General features: G+C 39.9%; 1 protein-coding gene across 1 annotated transcript; it reads left to right on the forward strand.

Moving 5' to 3' along the window:
* The first annotated feature begins 748 nt into the window (after positions 1-748).
* Positions 749-5,835, forward strand: LOC109742775 (uncharacterized). The gene is made up of 13 exons (XM_040399556.1): positions 749-819; positions 1,834-1,935; positions 2,198-2,226; positions 2,482-2,583; positions 2,677-2,804; positions 2,888-3,065; positions 4,241-4,330; positions 4,429-4,560; positions 4,643-4,770; positions 4,845-5,120; positions 5,253-5,389; positions 5,529-5,615; positions 5,706-5,835. The coding sequence occupies exons 1-13, from the start codon at positions 749-751 to the stop codon at positions 5,833-5,835; spliced, it is 1,590 nt and encodes a 529-aa protein (XP_040255490.1).
* The last annotated feature ends 17,133 nt before the right edge of the window (positions 5,836-22,968 follow it).

Genomic DNA, 22,968 nt, shown 5'->3' on the forward strand with positions numbered 1-22,968 from the left:
ATACATATCCCAGAGCTTGCTTAAGCACCTTTGCAGAATTACAGGCCAGGGGGCATCTACCCACTCCAGAACACCACAGTTCACACCATCCTAAAAATCAATTTAAATTTACAGTGAACAAGGAAATTCAGAATAACAAATCATAAACAATAATGATATAAGCTACACTAGCTAGTTAGTTCTATACTAAAAATACAATACATCAATATGTTTCATATGTTTCCAGTGCTCTTTACTACAAGTACAGTATTCAGACATACCAATGTTTTCAGACTTAAGGAAAATTCAGAAAAATAACAACTAAACAGTTTGTTTCCACTACATAGCAGAAATTCAAGCTAATCAAATCCACACCAACTTGGTCCATTACCTCTGTAGCACATCCTATGAATCTCCTGCCAGTGTCAGTGCCTTCAAATGCCACAAACTTGCCCGCCCTCTGCCTGTGCAGGATGCACCTTCTGTTAGATTCAGTCACAAGCCCACAGAAACTAGGGTCTATCACAGTGTCAGGAGTTTGCTGCAAATGCAAAAGCATATCTATATCAAGAACAACTCACATATATCAACTTAAATAGAAAAATCTCAAATATCTTCAAACCCTAACCCTAACCCTAGAACAGAACAGACAGGAGAGGGAGAGGATAGACTGAGCTGACTTACAAAGTACTCCATCTGCATGCTGCCGAACTCGCTCATGTACTCGTCATCGTCGTCCGACGTCTCGTTGCTGTTCGGCCACGACGGCATGGTCGCGGCGTCGCCGGAGCGCGAGAAGAAGAAACAGAAGCAGAGGAGAGGAGAGCAGAGAGGAGTGGAGTGAGCTCGGGGAGAGTGAGAGAGCTGGTGGGGACGAGCGGCCCGGTCGGCCAGGTTATGACCTGGTCCCGACCAGGTGCGACCGACGAGCGGCTCTAACGGCCCCGCGCGCGCCGTTAGCCGTTAGGCGGGCCGCCAGCCTGGCACGTGGGCCACTCAAGTCAGAATCGCGGTTAAAACGGTCAAAACAACCATTCAGTCAACCTGGTAGTTTTTAGTCACGTTTTTACGTATTTTTGGTAGTTTTCGGCCACTTTTAAAAAAGTGGTAGTTCTGTGGGACGCGAACCCCTAAACTGGTAGTTTTTTGTCAAACACTCCAGGACTTTAGGCGCATTTCAGCCTTTTCACTAGATCAAAGCCGAATCCACCGCTACTTTGCCAAACGGCTAACCTTCACTGCAGCTGATTCCTTAGCGAATCAGCTTTGCCACCACAGTGAATCCACAGCTGATTCTGTGCAAGCCGAAGCCCAAACAAACACGGCCATAATGTGATCACTATAGTGCATTCAGTTAGTAGCAGCACTGAGGTATCATAGTGCAGTTTCAGATTATGCGGAGTTCCATACTATTTCTTTTTGTAATTTATTATATTGAACTTGTTCTGGTTGCAGCAAAATTAACTTCACTCACCTTGTTTACGACTAGGATCTGGAACCTCCCAACTCACAGATACAATGCTGAACACTCCATTTATTTTTTTGTATCAATACTTCCATACATATTTGCAATGGCTTGAGTAATCGTCTGTGGGAAAGAGCAACCGGAGAAGTATAAAGCTGTTGCTCGTCGTTAGTGCTGAACGCGGCATATTTTGCGAAGTAATAGGGGGAAATGCATTCCATATGATCCAACGATGGAATGGTACAAGTCTAGAATTGACTATGTGGATAATAGAATTGAATTAAAGCGCTTCTTCTTGAACAAAGACTTATGGGTTTAAGTCAGCTCATTTCTTTAGTTGTATCAAAATTTGAGGGAATGTTCATTTCTCTGTGAAGCACACGACACAGATGTGGAATAATAGAGCTGAAGTTGCAGGATACAGCTGGATGCAACCTAAGGCATGGGGCATTGGCTGCAAAATTCAATAGATCAGATGAAACAGTTGGCTGGTATTTCAGGCTAGTCATCCATGTCATAGTTGAGCTGAGAAATGAGCTTACATGCCCTGCCCACCTACTTTGGGGACCCCTACTAAAATTATCAAAGTCGGCGAATTTGGTGTTTGTGCATACCTGATAGATCTACCCCTTGTAAATTGTCATGGGCCACTTGACAGGAAACCTGTATTTGTGACCTTTGTTTTAGTAGACATGTGTTAGGTTTTAGGAGCTGTGACCCACATTTTGCGTACTTTTTTTGGTAAAAGAACAGCTGCTTCAGTGTTGCAAAGATACTGAGAAGTAATAAGCGTGGTGCTGATCTCGCAAGAAGCTCGAGGAGGAATGAAAGAATCGATGATGTCACAAGGGACTCGAAGAATATTAGAACCAACTTATTCCACAAGAAGCTCGGCGAAGAAAATTAGGATTTGCAATGAAGGAGAGCGAACTGAGTTGTTGATTTCAGGTCTGCTGGTCCTTTCTCTTTTCCTCACATGTTTCTTATAGCTTTATCTGAGCACTCATGGTTGTGCTGTATCACATTATTTTAACTAGGTGACTTGCACCGGAACGCAAATCAAGGTGTCCCAGTTGAGCTCAGCGAACAAGTTGCATCAAATTTGTCAAAAAGAGTTGTTTCAGTTGCTCTGTTCGATGGTGATTATATGTGCAGTTATACTCTTCTTACTTTTCCAAATATATATCTAAGCATTGCTAATTTAAAGGATTCTATTACGATTTTGTGTATAGGACAAACAGTGTTATTTGCATGCTCGGGCATACCTGTAGAATGTCTGGGGAATGTTACAAGGTTTGTGACTTCAGCAAGATTGGCTAAAGCTTTCAACGATAAAAAGAAAGACCATGATGATTTGAAGGTGGTGCTGCTAATTATCCTTTTTTTCCTTTTACATAAGATAATCGTGACCATTGTTTACTTTTTCCTTCTTTGTCGCTATAGGTGTTAGTGCGCCATGAAGACAAAGTCGTCACTGGGTTTTTGGATAAATATGATTCATATCTCAACATTGCTGCTGTCAACGTCATGGACATGCCTGATCTTCACACCGTACCTTCCAGTCAACATGTGAAATTTCTGCCCCATAGTGCAGTAGTAGCTGTAGGCTGTGACATCGATGGCAACTTAGTATCCACAGGAGGGATGCTGACTGACGACAATTCATGCGGATCTTGGTTATTGTTGTCTACTTGTAAAATCTCTGAGGTACACTTGCATTGCATACAAGTATTTTAATCTGTTTCTGTAACTACATGCAGTAAAGTATACCTCGGAGGAAATAAAATGATGTTTTTGCTATGCATCTCTTGTTTGATTTCCCTTTATTGCCTATAACTTTTTTGGGTGTTAGGTCTGCGAAGGTGGGCCACTTTTTGATTTTGATGGGAACTTTGTTGGCATAAACCTTTGTTTGGGTACGGAAGCAACCCTTTTCCTGCCAAGGATCATAGTTCTTCCATGGTGCATGTGTTGTGGACCCCTGGAAAATATTAAATTTCCCGCACCATCAAATTCTTCAAAGGCAGCAGTCAGGTATGTCATACATTTCGAATGGGAGACCTATCTCCTCCTGTGTGCGATTTAATAAGGTTAGCTGTTCTGTATGCCGAACAACTTACGATGCTTATGGATTTTGCAATAATCTCGATCTTTTGGAGTTGTTTCTTTCTCAGAGTTTCAATGTTTAATGTTCCTGTACCAAGATATTTTCTGTACTATTTCCTCCGTTTCTAAATATAAGTCTTTGTAGAGATTCCACTAGGTGGACTACATACGGAGCAAAATGAATGAATCTACACTTAAAATGCATCTATATACATCCGTATGTGGTTCATAGTGAAATCTCTACAAAGACTTATATTTAGGAACGGAGTAGTATTTATCTTGTTTAGTCATATTTTCTTGTTTCAATGTTGAAGCCAATGTATTTATCTAGTTTAAGTAAAGAAGGATATTTTTGTCCAGATTTAATGTGCACACTAGAATGGTTTATGATGTCTCCTCACTGTGGGTTTAATTATATTTGCTCAATCTGTTGTTGTCTTGAAATACTTGAATCCATACTTCTTTAGGTCCTCTTGTCTCTATATTGCTCTTTTCCTACAATACATTCATGTAGATGTTACATACTCCCTCCGTCCCAAAATTCTTGTCTTAAATTTGTCTAGATACGGATGTATCTAATACTAGAACGTGACTTGATACATCGGTATCTAGACAAATCTAAGACAAGAATTTTGGGACGGAGAGAGTACTAATTAAGCGCTGACTCGATCCATTGTACTTTTGGGTTAGTACTCATGTTGACATTCATCCACAGAGATGGTCTCGACAAGAATCAGTTTGGGGATCTAGAATCCTTGGGTTATCCCAAGCCTTTAAATGGTGAGTGGCCTGTAAATATTGCGACAAGTTATGGGTTGCGCTCTTATACGATTCTTCTGTACAACTAACAAAACTGTTGACCTTGTATCTTCAACCAGATGGCATGATCTTGGTTAACACTTTTGAAGAGCCTTTCGGCGATGAATGTGGTGAAGGTGTTTGGAGTGAACTAAGTGAAACAACTTGTGACATATTAAAGAGAAATATTGTAGCACTCGCTTCATTCTGTGGTGATTCTACAGTACTGTGATGTTTACTACTGTTTCATATTTGTATTGGATCAGAACTGATGATGAAAACTATGACATGCAGAAGGGAAGAGGATTTTTGCATGCACGGGTCTTTTTATTGAATGGAAGGGGTTTACAGCAATCTTGACTTCAGCGAGCTTGCTTAGAGAACCTGGTTGTGAAGATCAGAAGATTGTTAAAAACTTGAGGGTTGGTGCTTCTAATTATTCAGCGACCCCTATTATTTTTGCGCGGCGTTTAAGCGACAACTGTGCGATTTGCAGATTGAAGTGTTGCTTCCAAACAAAGGTCGCGCGGAAGGGAAATTACAACATGTTAGTTTACATTACAATGTCGCTCTGGTCAGCGTCAAGGATTTTTGTGCTAGCCAACCAGCAGTGAAAGTTGAACATCGGTGGCCTGATTCTGGTAAAGTACTAGCTGTCGGGTGCTGCTTCAGTTCCGGCAGACTGATGGCTGCAAGAGGGCAAAAGTATGGCAGGCCGAATGTCCAATTTGATTGCAAATATCTTGGATACTCTACTTGCAAAATCACCAAGGTATGGCTGTTATTTTTCTTACCTACTTCTACACGGTTGAACTAAATAGTTCCATCAGATATATGAGTTAAGCTACCATATATGTTTGGCGTTAGCAATGACGACAAATTTTTCTCCATGTCTCCTTGTTAGGCTGGGATTGGAGGTCCCCTTGCTGATCTTGATGGGAAATTTGTGGGCATGAACTTCTATGACAAGTATGTAGGTCACACACCGTACCTGTCATGGCGGGAGATTGTCCCTCTCCTGGAATATTTTGAGACAAAAGGGTATGGTCTAGATCTCATTTTGGGTATTCAAGTGCCTGTGGTGTGTTGTATTTAGGTTTCAGTTTACGTGTCTTATAGTCTTATCTTACTGAAGCATGCATAAACCTCAATTCGATATATTCTTTGTTGTCTGTCATAGGCCTGTTGCTGAAGGCGGTGATTATGGTAATCCATCCGATAAGCCTGACTGGACAAAGGAAGGAGATAACAGTGTTTCCTGTAATAGGTATCCTGATGCATCTCATTAATATCAACTCAAATATTTAGCATTAATTTGTGGATCACATTACATTGTGGGAAAATTACTGAACCACAGCTGGTTTGTACCGAGTCCACGTTGGTATGATCCTGACGTTCTGGAAAAGGTCGAGCGTGAAGCTTTATCAATAGTCCCCCGCTATCTACCTTATGACTGTATATCTGAATCTGATTCTGAATCTGAATGAAGTTGACTATCACTGTACATGTAGAAGCCGTCCTATGTTAGTTTATGAACCTATTTGAGTTGACCTGTAACATTAAAAATGGTGTAATGTGTGCTGTAATAGCACATGGATTTTGCCACTTGTTTGTTTGACTTGTTAATTTCTTCACAATATCCAGTGCGACTTGTTATTTTGCCACATGGATTTTATCCATTCTCTAGTCCTGTAATAGTATGGTATGTGCATTGTGCTTGACTAGTTGACTTCTTAATTTGTCACAATATCTAGTGCGACTTGGGCTGTACGGTGTGCTGTAATAGCACATGGATTTTGCCACTTGTTTGCTTCAGCTACACTGTTTGATGGTTGTAATGCCCCGATGATGATACTGATGCTTTGTGGTTATGCAAGGCACAACGTAGAGTATGACACGCTCGCACTCATAGCATGATTCAACCACTCTAATACGCACTCCCTTCGTCTCATAATATAAGAGTGTTTTTTACACTAGTGAGAGAGGTGCCTAGTTGAATTGATTTTGTCAACGGTTTACCGACAAAGTTTTCAATATCTTCCAAGCACATTAATGACGGTTCCCATGCTTTTACAGTCCCCCTCCTCCGTACCAATGGCAAGCCGAACCCACATTTGCTTTCAACTTTTCTGGGGGAGTGTCCTTTATAAAAAAAAATTGTTTAGGACTGGGCATCTCTATTACTAGCCTCCCTCAAATTTGATGAGTGAATAAACTCTCATTGGTGAGTAAAACACACTTAGCATGAAAGATATTGACTACCCCATCGCTCCATGAGCGGTATTGATACACAAAACAAATTTTCATTTGAAGGTTTTAGAGATGGCACATACAAATTTACTTGGAACGGCAAGGTAATACCATATATAGGTAGATATGATGGACATTTTCTGGCATGAAACTGGATTTAAGGATTTTGGATGCACAAACAATATTCCCGTTTAGTACAGAAATTTTGGCTAGCAAAGATTATAAATAAACACCACATCTTGGAGGATCCATAACAACTTAACTTCTATGCAAATGCACACAAACATAGCTTATTATGTTGTCTTCCTTGTCTAATATCAACTTGTTTGATCAAGTTTGAAAATAATTAATGTGTATTCACAATCATAAAAGATGTCCAAGATAATATATTTGTATGTGAAATTTCTCTTTCTTATACTAATCTTTCGTGAATTGCTTGTTTGACCAATATTGTGATTTTTAAATTTCAATAGATTTTACTTTCTAAACCCAATGTGTAAGTACTACTAAACATATGGAACATTATAATTTATATTTATGATATTCAATTCATTCAACAATTCACTCTTAGGATATAAGCGAAGCACAAGAGTGAATGACAAACTACTCCAAAATATATAAGTGAAGAACAAAGAGTTGTTAATCAATTAGGTAGCTATGTAAAGACTCTCTCCAATAATTTTTTTCCAGATCTAGTGATTTTATTAAACAACAAACAAAACCAACATAAAAGGACACTTCAAAAATAGCACATATCATGTGAACAAATAAAAACTTAGGCTCAACCGAGACTAATCGATAGTTGTTGATGAAGAGAGGTGGGGTTCCTATCAGAGCATCCTCAAGCTTAGATGCTTGAGACTTCTTGGAATATTAACTTGGGGAGCCTTGGGCATCCCCAAGCTTGAGCTCTTGTGTCTCCTTAATTCTTCTCATATCACGGCTTCCCCTAAGTCTTAGAAACTACATCCACACAAAACTTAATAAGAACTCATGAGATTAGTTAGTATAAATCGATTCAAAACGTTAACATTCTCTACTATAATAAATTACTAAAATTATAAGTAAACATTGCATACTAAATGCCTCTGCCCATTTAACACTCATATCCACTAATAGAAACATTAAACAAGAAAACATATGCAGACAATGCAAATATAACAACAATCTGTCTAAACAGAACAGTCTACAAATTATGAATATGAATCCATACTTATTTAACTCAAAAATATGAAAATCTACCACGCAATAGAAAATTTATCATAGCTTATTGTGTAAAAAATTCATGAATTAATCATGTTCTGACTATTCAGGATATAACAGAAAACTTTCTGTTTTCAAACAACAACTCATAAACTTGCAAACTGAGCATGCTAAAGGCTATACTTGACACTTCTATTAAAATAAAATATACAGAACATGATTCGAAATAACACCAAGCAAATACAAATAAAATAAAATAACGATCCAAGAAAAACTCATATCATGCAACGAATAAAAATATAGTTTCAAGTGGGGTCTATCGACAGTGTTGAAGACGAAAGAGGGGATGCCTTCTGGGGCATCCCCAAGCTTAGAAGCTTGAGTCTTCCTTGAATATTACATTGGGGTGCCTTGGGCATCCCCAAGCTTAGGATCTTGCCACTCCTTATTCTCCCCATATTGATATCTCACCCAAAACTTGAAAACTTCAATCACACAAAACTTAACGAAACTTCGTGAGATGGATTAGTATGATAAAGAGAAAATCATTCACTTTGGTACTGTCAAGACAAGATTCATAATTGTTCCCACATAATGTCTACTGTATTATATCATTTCCACACTCTATATCACCTAATATAAGCTATGGAAACACTAAAATGAGAAAACTATGCAAACGAAACAGAATCTATAAAAAACAGAACAGTCTGTAATGATACGAACTAAAAACCATACTTCTGCAATTCTAAAAATTCTAAAAAGTTAGGAAAACGTAGGAAATTTGTACCTCTATACTATGTAAAATTTCAGACCAAGATCGTGTTCCAGTAAAAATGTAAATTCAAATATTGGGTGCGAAAATTTCTGTTTTTGCACAGAATCAATTCAACTAGTACCCAAACCCCTATATCTGGGGAAGTTTTCGCCTTGAGGTTTACCCATTTGCCTGAAAATGACCCTCTGGTAATCAGGTACATGGCACGTGTAATATTTTGGGTTCTCACCGTGTACAGTTACGTGGTAGACGTAGATCACTGACCAAAATTTTGTTAATGTGTGTAGTGCTTCTTTTGGTGCGGTTAGCGATTTTGGGAGCCTGTGGGCCAGCCCATTGACTTGGTTGCGTAAGGTTTCTTCGGTGGGTTGCGCTGCATGCGGGATTGACTACCGTTTGGCTGTTTGATTTTTTCCTCTCCTTTCCTGTAGACACGTGTGTGCGTGCGTGTTGCCTCACTCAATCTCTTGAGATATTTGTGTCGAGAAGTCTCGAGCCCAATCTCCGCCATCGCCTCGCCGCCCATTGCGCATATAAAAGGGAGAGAATTCCTTATTTGGCCCTTTATTAAAATCCGGTTCCCTTTTTGGCCCTAAAAATTTTATTTTTCCTTTTTTGACTCAACAACTTCATTTTCTTCCTTCCTCGACACTTCATATTGAAATTGAAGATGTTATTTGAATTAAAAATTGTTACACAGATATGCTAAATAGCAGATTTTGTTTCATTCGGTAATATATTCCAGTTCATATTGCCATTGCTTTTGACTTCTAGTTCACAATTTTGGTCACAAAATACATCAGGGGTAAAATGAACTTTCATGTCGTATTTAACGGTGTTAGTTGTCAAAACTAACGGAAATGTCATAAAGGGAACAACATGAAGTTTGAGTGTCAAAAAAGGAAGATTTTTCTTTTGGACGCGTCTAGCCAGCGCATGGCCGCCTAGGATGCTTAGCGAGCAGTCTGCCACTTTAGGTAATTTATTGTCTCCCCTTCTAATTAGAATAGTCATCAAGTAGTCCCTTTTCCTGCTACGTATTAAATGCCAGCAGTATACATCTTCTCCTGTGCATGTATATGCATGTGCATGTGTTTGTTCACATTTATTTTGTGATTTTAAAATTTTAAAAAGGCACAACTTTCAATACGCGTGTCGAAATTTAGATCCGTTTTCACCGTTGAAACCCTCGCGACGTGCTCTTCAAAAATAGATCCCACATGGGGATGTTTCGATGAACTAGTCTTCCTACCAACTAAACAACAATATGTGTGCAACTAGACTACATGCCGCGCCAACTGAGCATATGTGTGTGTCAATAGTCCTTCTGCCGACTAAATATCAATGTGTGTGCAACTAGACTACATTGCCGCGCCAACTAAGCATATATGTGTGCCAATAGTCTTGCCAACTGAACATCAATATGTGTGCAACTAGACTACATTGCCGCGCCAACTGAGTATATGTGTGTAACTAGTCCTGCCAACTAAGTATCAATGTGTGTACAACTAGACTACATTGCCGCGTCAATTGCGCATATGTGTGTGCAACTAGTGTCCTGCCAACTAAACATCAATATGTGTGCAACTAGACTAAATTACAAGCCAATTGAGCATATGTGTGTGCAACTAGTCCTTCTGGCAACTAAACATCAATGTGTGTGCAACTAGACTACAAAGTTGGTTTAAAAAAGTTGCACCATGTAGTACTAAATTTGCACAATGCAGCACTTTAGTTGCACCATATATCACCAAAGTTGGAATCAAACTTTTTTTGCCGAAACATACCCATGCGGGATCTAGTTTCGAAGATCTTGTCGTGATGAATCCAACGGTGAAAACGGATCTGAATTCCGATGTGTGGTTGAAAAGATATGACTTTTTAAAAATTTAAGAGGCCAAAATAAAATGTTCGTGAATTTGTTTCCCAGATTAGTCTGTACGCATTTAATACTAACAAAAAAATATCCACTAGCTGACAAAAAAAAGACACATGTGAGTAACAAGCCGGCCGCCCGTTCCTACGAAAAAGTGTGAGTGCACTTTTAAGATTTGAGGTTTTCTTTTTAGGGCCAAAAAGGGAACCAAATTTTAAGAGAGGGCCAAATAAGGAATTCTCTCTATAAAAGGACCCCGGGCGGGCTCTCGCCTCATCTTCTCACCATCTCCATCTGGCCCTCCTCTCCCCGGAAGCCATGCAGATGCCATGACTACGGAGGTCAGCCCATCCAGCCTGCCGGTGCCCCGCGCTACCGGATCCCTCCCCGACGTCGTCGTTCGAGGCACCGCCACGGTGCCATCCCGTTTCTGCCGCCACAGCCATCTCCACGACGCTGTGGAAGACCTCCTCTCGGAGATCCACGTTGAAGGATGGGACGAGCTGCCGCTGCCTGGTTTCCCCGTGTGCGCCGCCTGCATCCCGTTCACTGCCGTAGCGCTAGCATCGGTGTGCTTCGTTGCCCTCCACCACACTTCCGGTTGCCACCATGCCACCGACGACGATCCCATGGTGGTGACGACGTGTAGCCTATCCTTGTTGCGTGCCCGACGCCGACGTTGATGGTCACCGCCAGGACGCATCCAATCGGCAGGCGGTGCCAGCGGTGGCTGAAGTTGGAGGCGGGAGCCGCGGAGGAGGGAAAGGGACAGGGAAGAGTGCAGAGATGGCGCCTCTCAATTACAGTTTTTTTTGCACGGTGAGGCTCTCGATCAGGCTCTATCGCCTCCGTGCTCGAATTCTCTCTCGGTTGGTGGATAGTAGCAAAGAGAAAGAAGAAGAAGGAAGCATCGGAGAGGTCTGACAGACAGTGCCAGCCAGAGGACCGCGGTCGTGGCGACCCGTAGCCTTACCTCAAGCGGAGCGCCTGGGATTCTTCTTCTGCTCGCTGGCCAGCTGCAGCCTGAAATGGTGCCCTCCTCTCCCTGTCGGTTCCTTCCTCCTTTCATCGGGCACGGTGTGTTGGACATGTTACATGTGCGGTCGCCGGTCGGCGGCCAGGGAGCTCTTATGCACGGCAGGACAGGCGTCGTGTGCCCTTTGACCACGCAAAGAGCGCAACCAGTGGGAGGCAAGTTAGTGGGAGATGGACAGGGACGGGCCTGCGTGCCTGTGTTTGTCCTCCCGGGGACAAGGTACACCGCGGTGCAAGTCATGCATGCTTCACCCCTTCCGGCCCATCTCGACGGCGCTACACTATAGTACCAGCAAGTCGCGACGAGACCGGCAACGCCTCCGCATGCGGGCAGCGCGCTTTCAAGGTCCACTTGCAGTTCGCTGCAGGCACCATCACCGAGTGTACGTGCTCTCCGTCAACAAGAGTACGAACAACAACATGTACACTAGGCCGCTGCGCTGTTCGTCCTTCAAGGTTAGCTGCAGGATTATCCGGCAAAACCAGTCATGTACTCACGAGCTACTTCCATCTGAAGGACATACTGTTGTTTGCGAGCCGTGTGCTGTTAGCTCTCTCTCTCTCTATCGATGTATTTCTTTGGTACGTACGTGTTTCATGCATGCAGCTGACGTGCTACTCTGGTTGACTTCTTCTGTTTGAAGCATGAGAGAAATCAAATTCCTATGTACTGTGAGCCTTCCAATTTGCACAAATTATCTATGCATCTTTTGATGTACTTGAGGTGCAGGAATCTACAAGCAAATTTCATAATGGAGAGAGAAGTATTAGTTAATAACATGCAGAGCTCCATTGAATCAGAAACTGAGTGTTCAAGCAAGAAAAGGCCAAATCATTGGAGGGGAGGGAGATCAACTGCGCTTTCAGGTGGCATTATTATTATTCGAGTAAAAGTGTGGACATAATACTAATTTAGTGTTTAAGGTTTTTGCAGATTGAGCTTTTGCGGTATCATGAATTTTCACTATTTTGATGATGTGGTGACCGCATGAGGCACAATCATATTTATTTTTGTATTAGGATTTTTTTGAAGGAATGAAAACAGAGATGCAAAGAATATTTCTGCATATATTTTTTGGAAGATGATTTAGGCTACCTATCCTCATCTGATGAGCATGGAATCTATTGAACTAAGCGGACATAAATTACAGATAGTTTGGTGCTCCCTTTCTCTGCATTTTTGTGGCTCTCTATATTATTTTTGTATTAAGCTGATATACACAACTCTGTTAAGCTACTTTAGGACATGACAAGATACATCTTTCAAATTTCATGCCAGACTTTATTATTTTGCGCCGGTAATTCAATTTATTTTCTTAACTAGGCTGCTTACATAACGGTGAAAGGGTGCATTAATTTATGTTTCACAGTTTATTTTATCCATGCAAAACTCCATGTGTTATTATGATTTGAGTTGAGGAGGTTTTTCTCTATCATCAATTCGAAAACTTAAGTGAAAAAATTATATTGATTCCAGTTTGAGTTGATCCAATCTCTATATTGAGAAGCTATCATGAGGTTGACCTTAGATCGATGGTTGTCTTGAAATAGTCCTTAGTAATTACCTTCGTGTTCGGTCCCATTAAACAAACCAAGTAAGCATATCTATTTGCATGCCCCTGCAAACCAGAAAGAGATGATGTCAAACTAGAAACCAATCAACAGTCAAAAATTTAACACATGAGTCTTCCTTTTATCACGTATGTAATTTGAACATAAAGTATTAACAAAGTTCTGTATAATTTCATCATAGACACAAATCCGGAAAGTGATCGAACACGGATGCTATGAATTATTGAAGAATCAAAATTTTATCATGCAATATCAATATGTATTCCCTTTATCTACAATGCATTGATTCTTTTTATGCACTAATGATTTTATCTATGAAAGATTTCATTATCTGTACCAATATGATGTTTATTTATACATTGCAACATAAAAAGTAAAGTTGAATAAGCAACAATTGAATAATTAATCAAATAGTTAATAGTTAAAGTTTAATATAACCATATGCAGAATTTATCGCATAGTGTATCAACAGGCGCGGCGTGTTGTATACAATGCCAATAGGTAGACCTTATTAGTAATATGTATTAGCGTGTAAACTTTCGTTCAGTATGTATCATGCATAGCTACAATAAATGTCCCCTTTTCCATCTTCTTTTACTGGACTCATTAGATATATTCTTTCTGGGTTTTAGCCATGGACGATTCTATTGTTACAAATATAAAAATGCACTTTACGATCCGTATAAATACAATGTAATGATGGGCGCGGCGTGCCGCCGCGCGGGCTATGCTAGTATCCACACTATACCAAATACTTTACTTGGCACATTATTGCAACAGAAGATATTAAACATGATTTCCACAGTACCTTAATCATGTGAACACACAAAAACAGTGAGGATAAATATTGAGTTGCCTCCCAACAAGCGCTTTTCTTTAATGCCTTTTAGCTAGGCATCGGTAATTTTAATGATGCTCACATATAAGCAAAAAATTGAAACACAATTGGTGCATGGTGAACAATATAACAAACACATTTAAGCCTAACCCACTTCCTATGCATAGGAATTTATAAGCAAACAATTTATTGAAGCAATAATTAACTAGTATAGGAAGGCAAAACAAGTGTAACTTCAAAACTTTCGACACCTAGAGAGGAAACTTAATATTATTGAGATACCTACAAGCATATGTTCCTCTCTCATAATAAAAATCAGTGGCATCATGTCACTTAAAGCATTCTTTTCATGATCCATGTGCACAGGAAATTTATTACTCTCCACACAACCAAATTTATTCTCATCAACAATAGTGGGAGCAAATTCAATGAAATAACTATCATGTGGTACTTGATTGATATGACCCAATTGAACACTAAAATCATGATGACAAGTTTCATGGTTATTGAAACTTAATATATTCTCTTTATAGCATACATGTCATCACAATAATCATCATAGATAACAACTTTGTTGTCATAATCAATTGAATCCTCTTTCAAAGTAGTGGAATCATCACTAAATAAAGTCATGACCTCTCCAAAAATCCACTTTTATCAATATTGTAGTAATAAGATTCAACACCTTCCAAAATAGTGGGATCATTACCTAAAGTTGACACTCTTTGAAACCTACTATTATCATTGTAATCATCATAAATAGGAGGCATGCTATCATCATAATAAATTTGCTCATCAAAAGTAGGGGGACTAAAAGTATCATCTTCATCAGACATAGCATCCCCAAGCTTATAGCTTTGGATATCATTAGCATCATGGATATTCAAAGAATTCATACTAATATCATTGCAATCATTCTTAACATTCACACCAAACATTGTGTTAAATTCTTCTTTTAACACTTCATAGCAATTATCGAAATCCATGTTTTCAAGAAAAACCTTATAAAGATAAACAATCTGGCACAACTTCACTTCCATTTTATTTTTTGTAGTTTTGTTTTATAATCCAAACTAGTGAAAACAAGAAACTAAAAGATTCAATTGCATGATCTAAAGATATACCTTCAAGTAATCACCTCCCCGGCAACGGCACCGGAAATAGCTTGATGTCTACTACACAATTTTATTCTTATAGACTCTGTTGGGCCATGATAGGTAGGTATGGTGGCTGTTTTGGGGAAGGATATAATGAGGCTTATGTGTGATAGAGTGTATCATATCACGGGATTTGGTTGCATCAGCGAAGTTCGCACCAACTCTCGAGGTGAAACTGGGCAATGCACGGTACCGGAGAGGCTGGCAATATGTGGATAGGTGGGAGTGCCATATTAGTCCATGAACTCACATTAGTCATAAATAACACATATACTTATTGTGAAAGTTTTATTAGCCCTCGAAGCAAAGTACTACTCGCATGCCCTTAGGGTTGGTAGGAGCTAACCATTGCGCATGACGCGCCCCCAATTCGAACAACACAAAGGATTTCAACGAGGAATAGATATGCTCCAAGATCCCCGTCATGCCATGTCAGACACTTAAATGAGTAATACATAACAAGCTTTAATATCAATATTTTTACTAACCAATGATTATGAACTAATACTCTTTCATATTACTACTCAATATAATTAAATCACACGTTTCATATTCAGTGATCTACATGAAAGTTTTTATTATATCACTCTTATATACCTATCATTCTTGGACTAGTCTCATAAACCGTGCACATTACCACTTCCTATTAGGACTCTCAAAAAGATTTAAGTGAACCATGAGAGTGCAAATCATTTCTATGAAATGTGCCTACCACCATGCTCTAAAGATATAAGTGAAACACATGAGCAACTGTCTGACTCAAAAGATATAAGTGAAGCACATAGAGTATTCTAACAAATCATGATGAATGTGTGTCTCTCTCAAAAGGTGTGTATAGCAAAAAATTATTGTGGCAAACTAACAACCAAGAAAAATAAAACTATGGCACAAGACGCTCCAAGTAAAACTTATATCATGTGATGAATAAAAATATAGCTCCAAGTAACATAGCAATGAATTGTGGACGAAAGAGGGGATGTCATCCCGGGGTATCCCCAAGCTTAGACGCTTGGGTCTTCCTTGCATATTACCTTGCGTGCCTTGGGCATCCCCAATCTTAGGATCTTTTCGCTCCTTATTCCTTCATCCATCGTGATCTCACCTAAAACTTGAAAACTTTAGCACACAAAACTCAACAAAAACTTCGTGAGATCCGTTAGTATAATCGGTAAACCATAAACTTAGGTACTGTTATAAACCAATTCATAATTGTTCTTGCATAATACCTACTGTATTCTAACTTCTCCATGACTTATACCCCCCAATATAATCCATAGCATCATCAAAATAAGCACACTATGCAATAAAAACAGAATATGTCTAAAACAGAACAGTTTGTAATGATCTGAACAAAAACCATACTACTGGAACTCAAACAATTCTAAAAAATAGGAAAACGTAGACAATTTGTATCTTAATATTGTGTAAAAATTCCACACAAAGACCACGTTCCAGTAAAAAAATAGAAATTCCAGCACTGGGCGCAAAAGTTTCTGTTTTTGCCCAGAATCAATAACTATCATCCAAATCATACCAAAGGCATTACATGGCACAAAAACTTAATTAAAAGATAAAAACACAATCATTACAGTAGCAATAATCATGCCATCACATCAAAACTAAAAATAAAAATTTCAATAAAGATAAATATTGGGTTGCCTCCCAACAAGCGCTATTGTTTTATGCCCCTAGCTAGGCATAATGCATAGTTTCAAGTATTATCATCTTTCACATCCAATTCCTCAATTACACATCCCTACTTCCTAGGAGTCTTAGCAAACATGTTTTTAATAGTGACACTCCTAGGAACAAAATTGAGGAATTTGTTTTGTCATAGGTTCCTTTATCATTTCAATAAAGTTGGGGTGCACGCTAATCATTTTCGAATCCTCCTTCTCCTTACTAGATGAATCACCTTTGTTTTTAGGAACATATGTAAGCTTAGAATTATTATTGGTAGGAGTCCTCTCAATGGTTTTAACGAAGAAAAGGCCGAACCCAAATTATTAATGATTGCTTCCAGTTTATCAATTCTAACAGGACTTTGTTCTATTCTCTCCGTGATAATTGGTTCCTTTTCCTTTAACATTTTTAATGTGGTTCCCACTGAAGAGCTTAATTTAGTAACTTGATTATGGACCTTCTTGTCTAGATTTTCAATAAGTTTAACAATTGGCATTTTATTCTCAATAATTTCTAACCTTCGCATAGCTTGTTCCATAGTCAATGTTGTTTCATTTGTAGTAATAGGTGGTGATCCTACTAAATTTCACATAGCATTGAAAGCGTCTATAGGGTGACTGCTTAGAAAATTCCTTCAAGTAATAGTATCAAGCACAAATCTGTACCAAGTAGTAACACCCACATAATAACTGCGAATGAGAACCATAGTGGATTGCTTACGAGTTGATCTATTTTGAGCATCGCAAATCCTATACCGGACATCTTTTAAACTTTATCCTCCGCTTTTTTTAAATAAAGCAGTTCATTTTAAGGGGTACAACCAACAAGCGAAGAACTAGCCATAGCAACAAGCAAACAAAGCACACAAGATAATTTTAATTTTTTTAGAAAAGAGGATGGTGATGAAAAGGAGAAGGCAAGTAAAAGTAAATAAAATGTAGAACAAGTAAATGATAATGTGTATGAAGGGACCTTCAGTTGTTTGATGAAGTCTCCCTAGCAACGGCGCCATAAATTCTTTCTACTACTTGTGGGCTGTGTTGAGATTTTCCTTGAAGAGGAAGGGTGAAGCAATATAGTAGTGGATAGTATTTCCCTTGGTAGAGAACTGATACGTCCATTTTGCATCATGCTTTTATATTGATATTTATTGCATTATGGGCTGTTATTACACATTATAGCACAATACTCATGACTTTTTCTCTCTTATTTTACAAGGTTTTATACAAAGAGGGAGAATGCCGGCAGCTGGAATTCTGGACCGGAAAGGAGCAAATCTGAGAGACCTATTCTGCACAACTCCAAAAGTCCTGAAAATTTACGGAGAATTATTTTGAAATATATAAAAAATATTGGGCGAAGAAAGTACCAGATGTTGGAGATATGCCCTAGAGGCAATCATGTATGATGGTATTTCCTATGTTTTTATGAATAAAGATAGTCCTTGGACATTATCAATGATGTGTACCAGCAAGTACGTGACTTGTTTGTGGGTCTATGCATTGTATGATGACTATCCTAAAAGGTCCCTAGTCGAAAGGGCTATGTGGACGCGCAGCCGACTAGGCTAGCATATGACACGGTCGATGGCTTGGTCTCACTAGCCATGGAGCATTGGATGCTAACCGGATAATATGGACTTGGAAGGATCTGGTCGGATTCGACATAGTCGGATCTGAGTCGAGATAAGGTCCAAGTCGGACAAACCCAACTATGAGACGCTGCGATATGTCATCTGTGAGTCTCTAGTACAACATACGTTCTATGTCCGAAGACCTGAGCTGGCACATGTACTCGAGATGGTGATAGACCTACTTTGGGCCAACCAAACGCTACTCTATGACTGGGTAGTTACAAAGGTAGGTTTCGGGCTTGTCCAGACCCATGCTGCGAGACATGGTCGAGCAAGATGGGATTTGCCCCTCCGATCAGGAAAGATATACTTTGGGCCCTTCGTGTGATCCGACCAGGATAAGCATGGCCATGCGACAAGGATTATGCGATAATTCAGTTTGTGGTCGGCATCACTAGAACGAGAAAGAGGTCGGGCTAGCACAAGGATGACAGACTCGCCTTGTGCCCGACGACATATATCGTGTGACAAAAGGAATGGAAGTGTGATGTACAGGTTCGCCAACCGGCTTCATTGTCTACTTGGTGGTCGGCACGCCTTGCTAGAGGCCGCTACCAGCCGAATAGGTCGGAGGTGATCCGACCTGCGACTAAGCCGACTTGAACCTAAGGGGTCAAGCGCTTAAGGGAAGGAACCCGTGAGGCCGAATCGGACTCCACGAGTCAGATGTGATCCTACTCGGACTCGGATCCCGGCCGAATAGATTTTGGGCTTTAGGGTCCGTGCGAGGCCCAAGTGTTGAGCCCGCGACGGACGCCTATATAAAGTGGAGGTGCGGCACACTCCTTCGGTTGATTGCTTCAGCGCTGTCACTAGCGTTTGCATGTGTAACGAATAGACAGCTCCACTCGCCGCCGGTTGTGTGATCGGACCTAGCAGTCCGCCGCACGACGTTCCTCCTGCACGCGCGGATACCGTTAGAGGCGGTGTACTTGCGCCGCTCCGGCGAACCGGCATGAGGGATCCGACGACCGGCTGATTGAGGGAGATCGGACGAGGAGGAGACGAACCACGCGGACGCGCTGCCCCAACTCTTCTTCAGCTGCATGGCACTGCGCGTCTAGTGGTAACGATCTGTGATCCATTCCCGTAGCATGTTCCTGGTTGTTCTGCGCGTAGGAAAAATTTAATTTGCAGTCGACGCACCCTACCGTAGAACCCAACACCAGAGGGGACCAACCAGGCAGCCACAAGGGTGGGGGGCGCGCCCTACCCCCCTAGGCGCGCCCCCCTGCCTTGTGGGCCACCTGGCAGGCCTCCGATGCCCGTCTTCTGCTATATGATGTGTTTTGACCTGGAAAAAATCAAGAGGAAGCTTTCAGGACGAAGCGCCGCCGTCTTGAGGCGGAACCTGGGCAGAAGCAATCTAGGGCTCCGACGGAGCTGTTCTGTCGGGGAAACTTCCCTCCCGGAGGGGGAAATTGAAGCCACCGTCATCACCAACAATCCTCTCATCGAGAGGGGGTCAATATCCATCAACATCTTCACCAGCACCATCTCTTCTCAAACCCTAGTTCATCTATTGTATCCGATGTATGTCTCAAAACCTCAGATTGGTACCTGTGGGTTGCTAGTAGTGTTGATTACTCCTTGTAGTTGACGCTCGTTGGTTTATTCGGTGGAAGATCATATGTTCAGATCCTTAATGATAATTATTACTCCACTGATTATGAATATGAATATGTTTTGTGAGTAGTTACGTTTGTTCCTGAGGACATGGGAGAAGTCTTAGTATAAGTAATCATGTGAATTTGGTATTCGTTCGACATTTTGATGAGATGTATGTTGTCTCTCCTCTAGTGGTGTTATGTGAACGTCAACTACATGACACTTCACCACTGTTTGGGCCTAGGGGAAGGCATTGGGAAGTAATAAGTAGATGATGGGTTGCTAGAGTGACAGAAGCTTAAACCCTAGTTTATGTGTTGCTTCATAAGGGGCTGATTTGGATCCACATGTTTCATGCTATGGTTAGATTTATCTTGATTCAAATTTCGTAGTTGCGGATGCTTGTGAGAGGGGTTAATCATAAGTGGGAGGCTTGTCCAAGTAAGGAAAACACCCAAGCACCGGTGCACCCACATATCAAATTATCAAAGTAACAAACGCGAATCATATGAGCATGATGAAAACTAGGTTGACAATAATTCCCATGTGTCCTCGAGAGCGCTTTGCTTTATATAAGAGTTCGTCCAGGCTTGTCCTTTGTTACAAAAAAGATTGGGCCACCTTGCTGCACCTTAGTTACTTTTGTTACTTGTTACCCGTTACGAATTATCTTATCACACAACTATCCGTTACTGATAATTTCAGTGCTTGCAGAGAATACCTTGCTGAAAACTGCTTGTCATTTCCTTCTGCTCCTCATTGGGTTTGACACTCTTACTTATCAAAAGGACTACGATAGATCCCCTATACTTGTGGGTCATCAAGACTCTTTTATGGCGCCGTTGCTGGGGAGTGAAGCACCTTGGGTGAGTGGAATTTGGTAAGGAAACATTTATATTACGTGCTGAAATTTACGGTCACTTGTCACTATGGAAAATAATACTTTGACGGGCTTGTTCGGGGTATCTTCACCTAGACCAGTAGAGCAAAGAGTTTCTCCTCAACCTACTGAACCTACTGAAAATATTTATTATGAAATTCCTTCGGGTATGATAGAAAAACTGCTGGCTAATCCTTATGTAGGAGATGGAAAATTACATCATGATATGCATCTAATCTATGTGGACGAAGTTTGTGGATTATTTAAGCTTGCATGTTTGCCCAAGGATTATGTCAAGAATAAGGTCTTCCCTTTATCTTTGAAGGGAAAGGCATGGACATGGTGTAGGCTATGTGATCATATTGGATCTTGGAACTACAACCGATTGAAATTGGAATTTCATCAGAAGTTTTATCCTATGCATCTGGTTCATCATGATCGGAATTATATATATATATTTGCCTCGTGAAGGAGAAAGTATAGCTCAAGCTTGGGGGAGGCTTAAGTCAATGTTATATTCATGCCCAATCATGAGCTCTCAAGAGAAATTATTATTCAGAATTTTTATGCTCGGCTTTCCCGTAATGATCAATCCATGCTTAATACTTCTTGTATTGGTTCTTTTATGAAGAAGACTATTGAATTCAAATGGGATTTATTGGAAAGAATTAAATGCAACTCCGAAGATTGGGAACTCGACGAAGGTAATGAGTCAGGTATAAACCTTAAGTTTGACTGTGTTAAATCTTTCATGGATACCGATGCTTTTCGTGAATTTAGCATTAAATATGGACTTGACTCTGAGATAGTAGCTTCTTTCTGTGAATCTTTTTCAACTCATGTTGATCTCCCTAAGGAGAAGTGGTTTAAATATCTCCTCCCATTGAAGTAAAAGTAATAGAACCTAATAGAGTTGAAGAAGAAATTGTTACTTATAATGTTGATCCTATTATTCCTACTACTTATATTGAGAAACCACCTTTTACTGATAGGATAAAAGATCATGCTAAAGCTTCAGCTGTTGTTCGTAAGAGTTATACTAGAACACCTACAACCCCTTAACAAATTAAAGTTGAACCTAGTATTGCCATGGTTAACGATCTCTTGGTTGATAATATTGATGGGCATGTTAGTTATTTCTGTGATGAAGCTGCTAGAATTGCTAAACCCGATATTAAAGATAAACATAGACCTATAGTTGGCATGCCTGTTGTTTCTGTTAAAATAGGAGATCATTGTTATCATGGCTTATGTGATGTGAGTGCAATTCCTTTTACTTTATATCAAGAAATTATGAATGATATTGCACCTGCTGAGATGGAAGATATGTATGTTACTATTAAGCTTGCCGATAGAGATACTATATCACCAATTGGGATTGTTAGAGATGTTGAATTTTTGTGTGGGAAAATAAAATACCATACTGATTTTCTTGTTCTTGGTTCCCCACAAGAATAATTTTTGTCCCATTATATTTGGTAGACCTTTCTTGAACACTGTTAATGCTAAGATAGACTGTGAGAAAGAAATTGTTACTGTAAGCTTTGGGGAATGTGTCTCATGATTTTAATTTCTCTAAATTTCGTAGACAACCCCATGATAAAGAATTTCCTAGTAAGGATGAAATTATTGGTCTTGCTTCTATTGTCGTGCCTCCTACTGATCCTTTAGAACAATATTTGCTAGACCGTGAAAATGATATGTTTATGAATGAAAGAAAGGAATTAGATGAAATATTCTTTAACCAAATGCATCTTTTGAAACACAATTTACCTATTGAAATCCTTGGAGATCCTCCTCCACTTAAGGGTGATCCCGTGTTTGAACTTAAACAATTACCTTATACTTTGAAATATGCTTATCTTGATGAAAAGAAGATATATCCTGTTATTATTAGTGCTAACCTTTCAGAATATGAAGAAAAGAAATTATTGAAAACTCTGAAAAGGCACCGTGCCGCTATTGGATATACTCTTGATGATCTTAAGGGCATTAGTCCCACTCTATGTCAGCACAAAATTAATATGGAGCCTGATGCTAAACCAGTTGTTGATCATCAACGACGGTTTAATCCTAAGATGAAAGAAGTAGTAAGAAATGAAATACTAAA

Source organism: Aegilops tauschii, chromosome 2 (assembly GCF_002575655.3).
Source record: "Aegilops tauschii subsp. strangulata cultivar AL8/78 chromosome 2, Aet v6.0, whole genome shotgun sequence".
Taxonomy (NCBI): Eukaryota; Viridiplantae; Streptophyta; class Magnoliopsida; order Poales; family Poaceae; genus Aegilops; species Aegilops tauschii.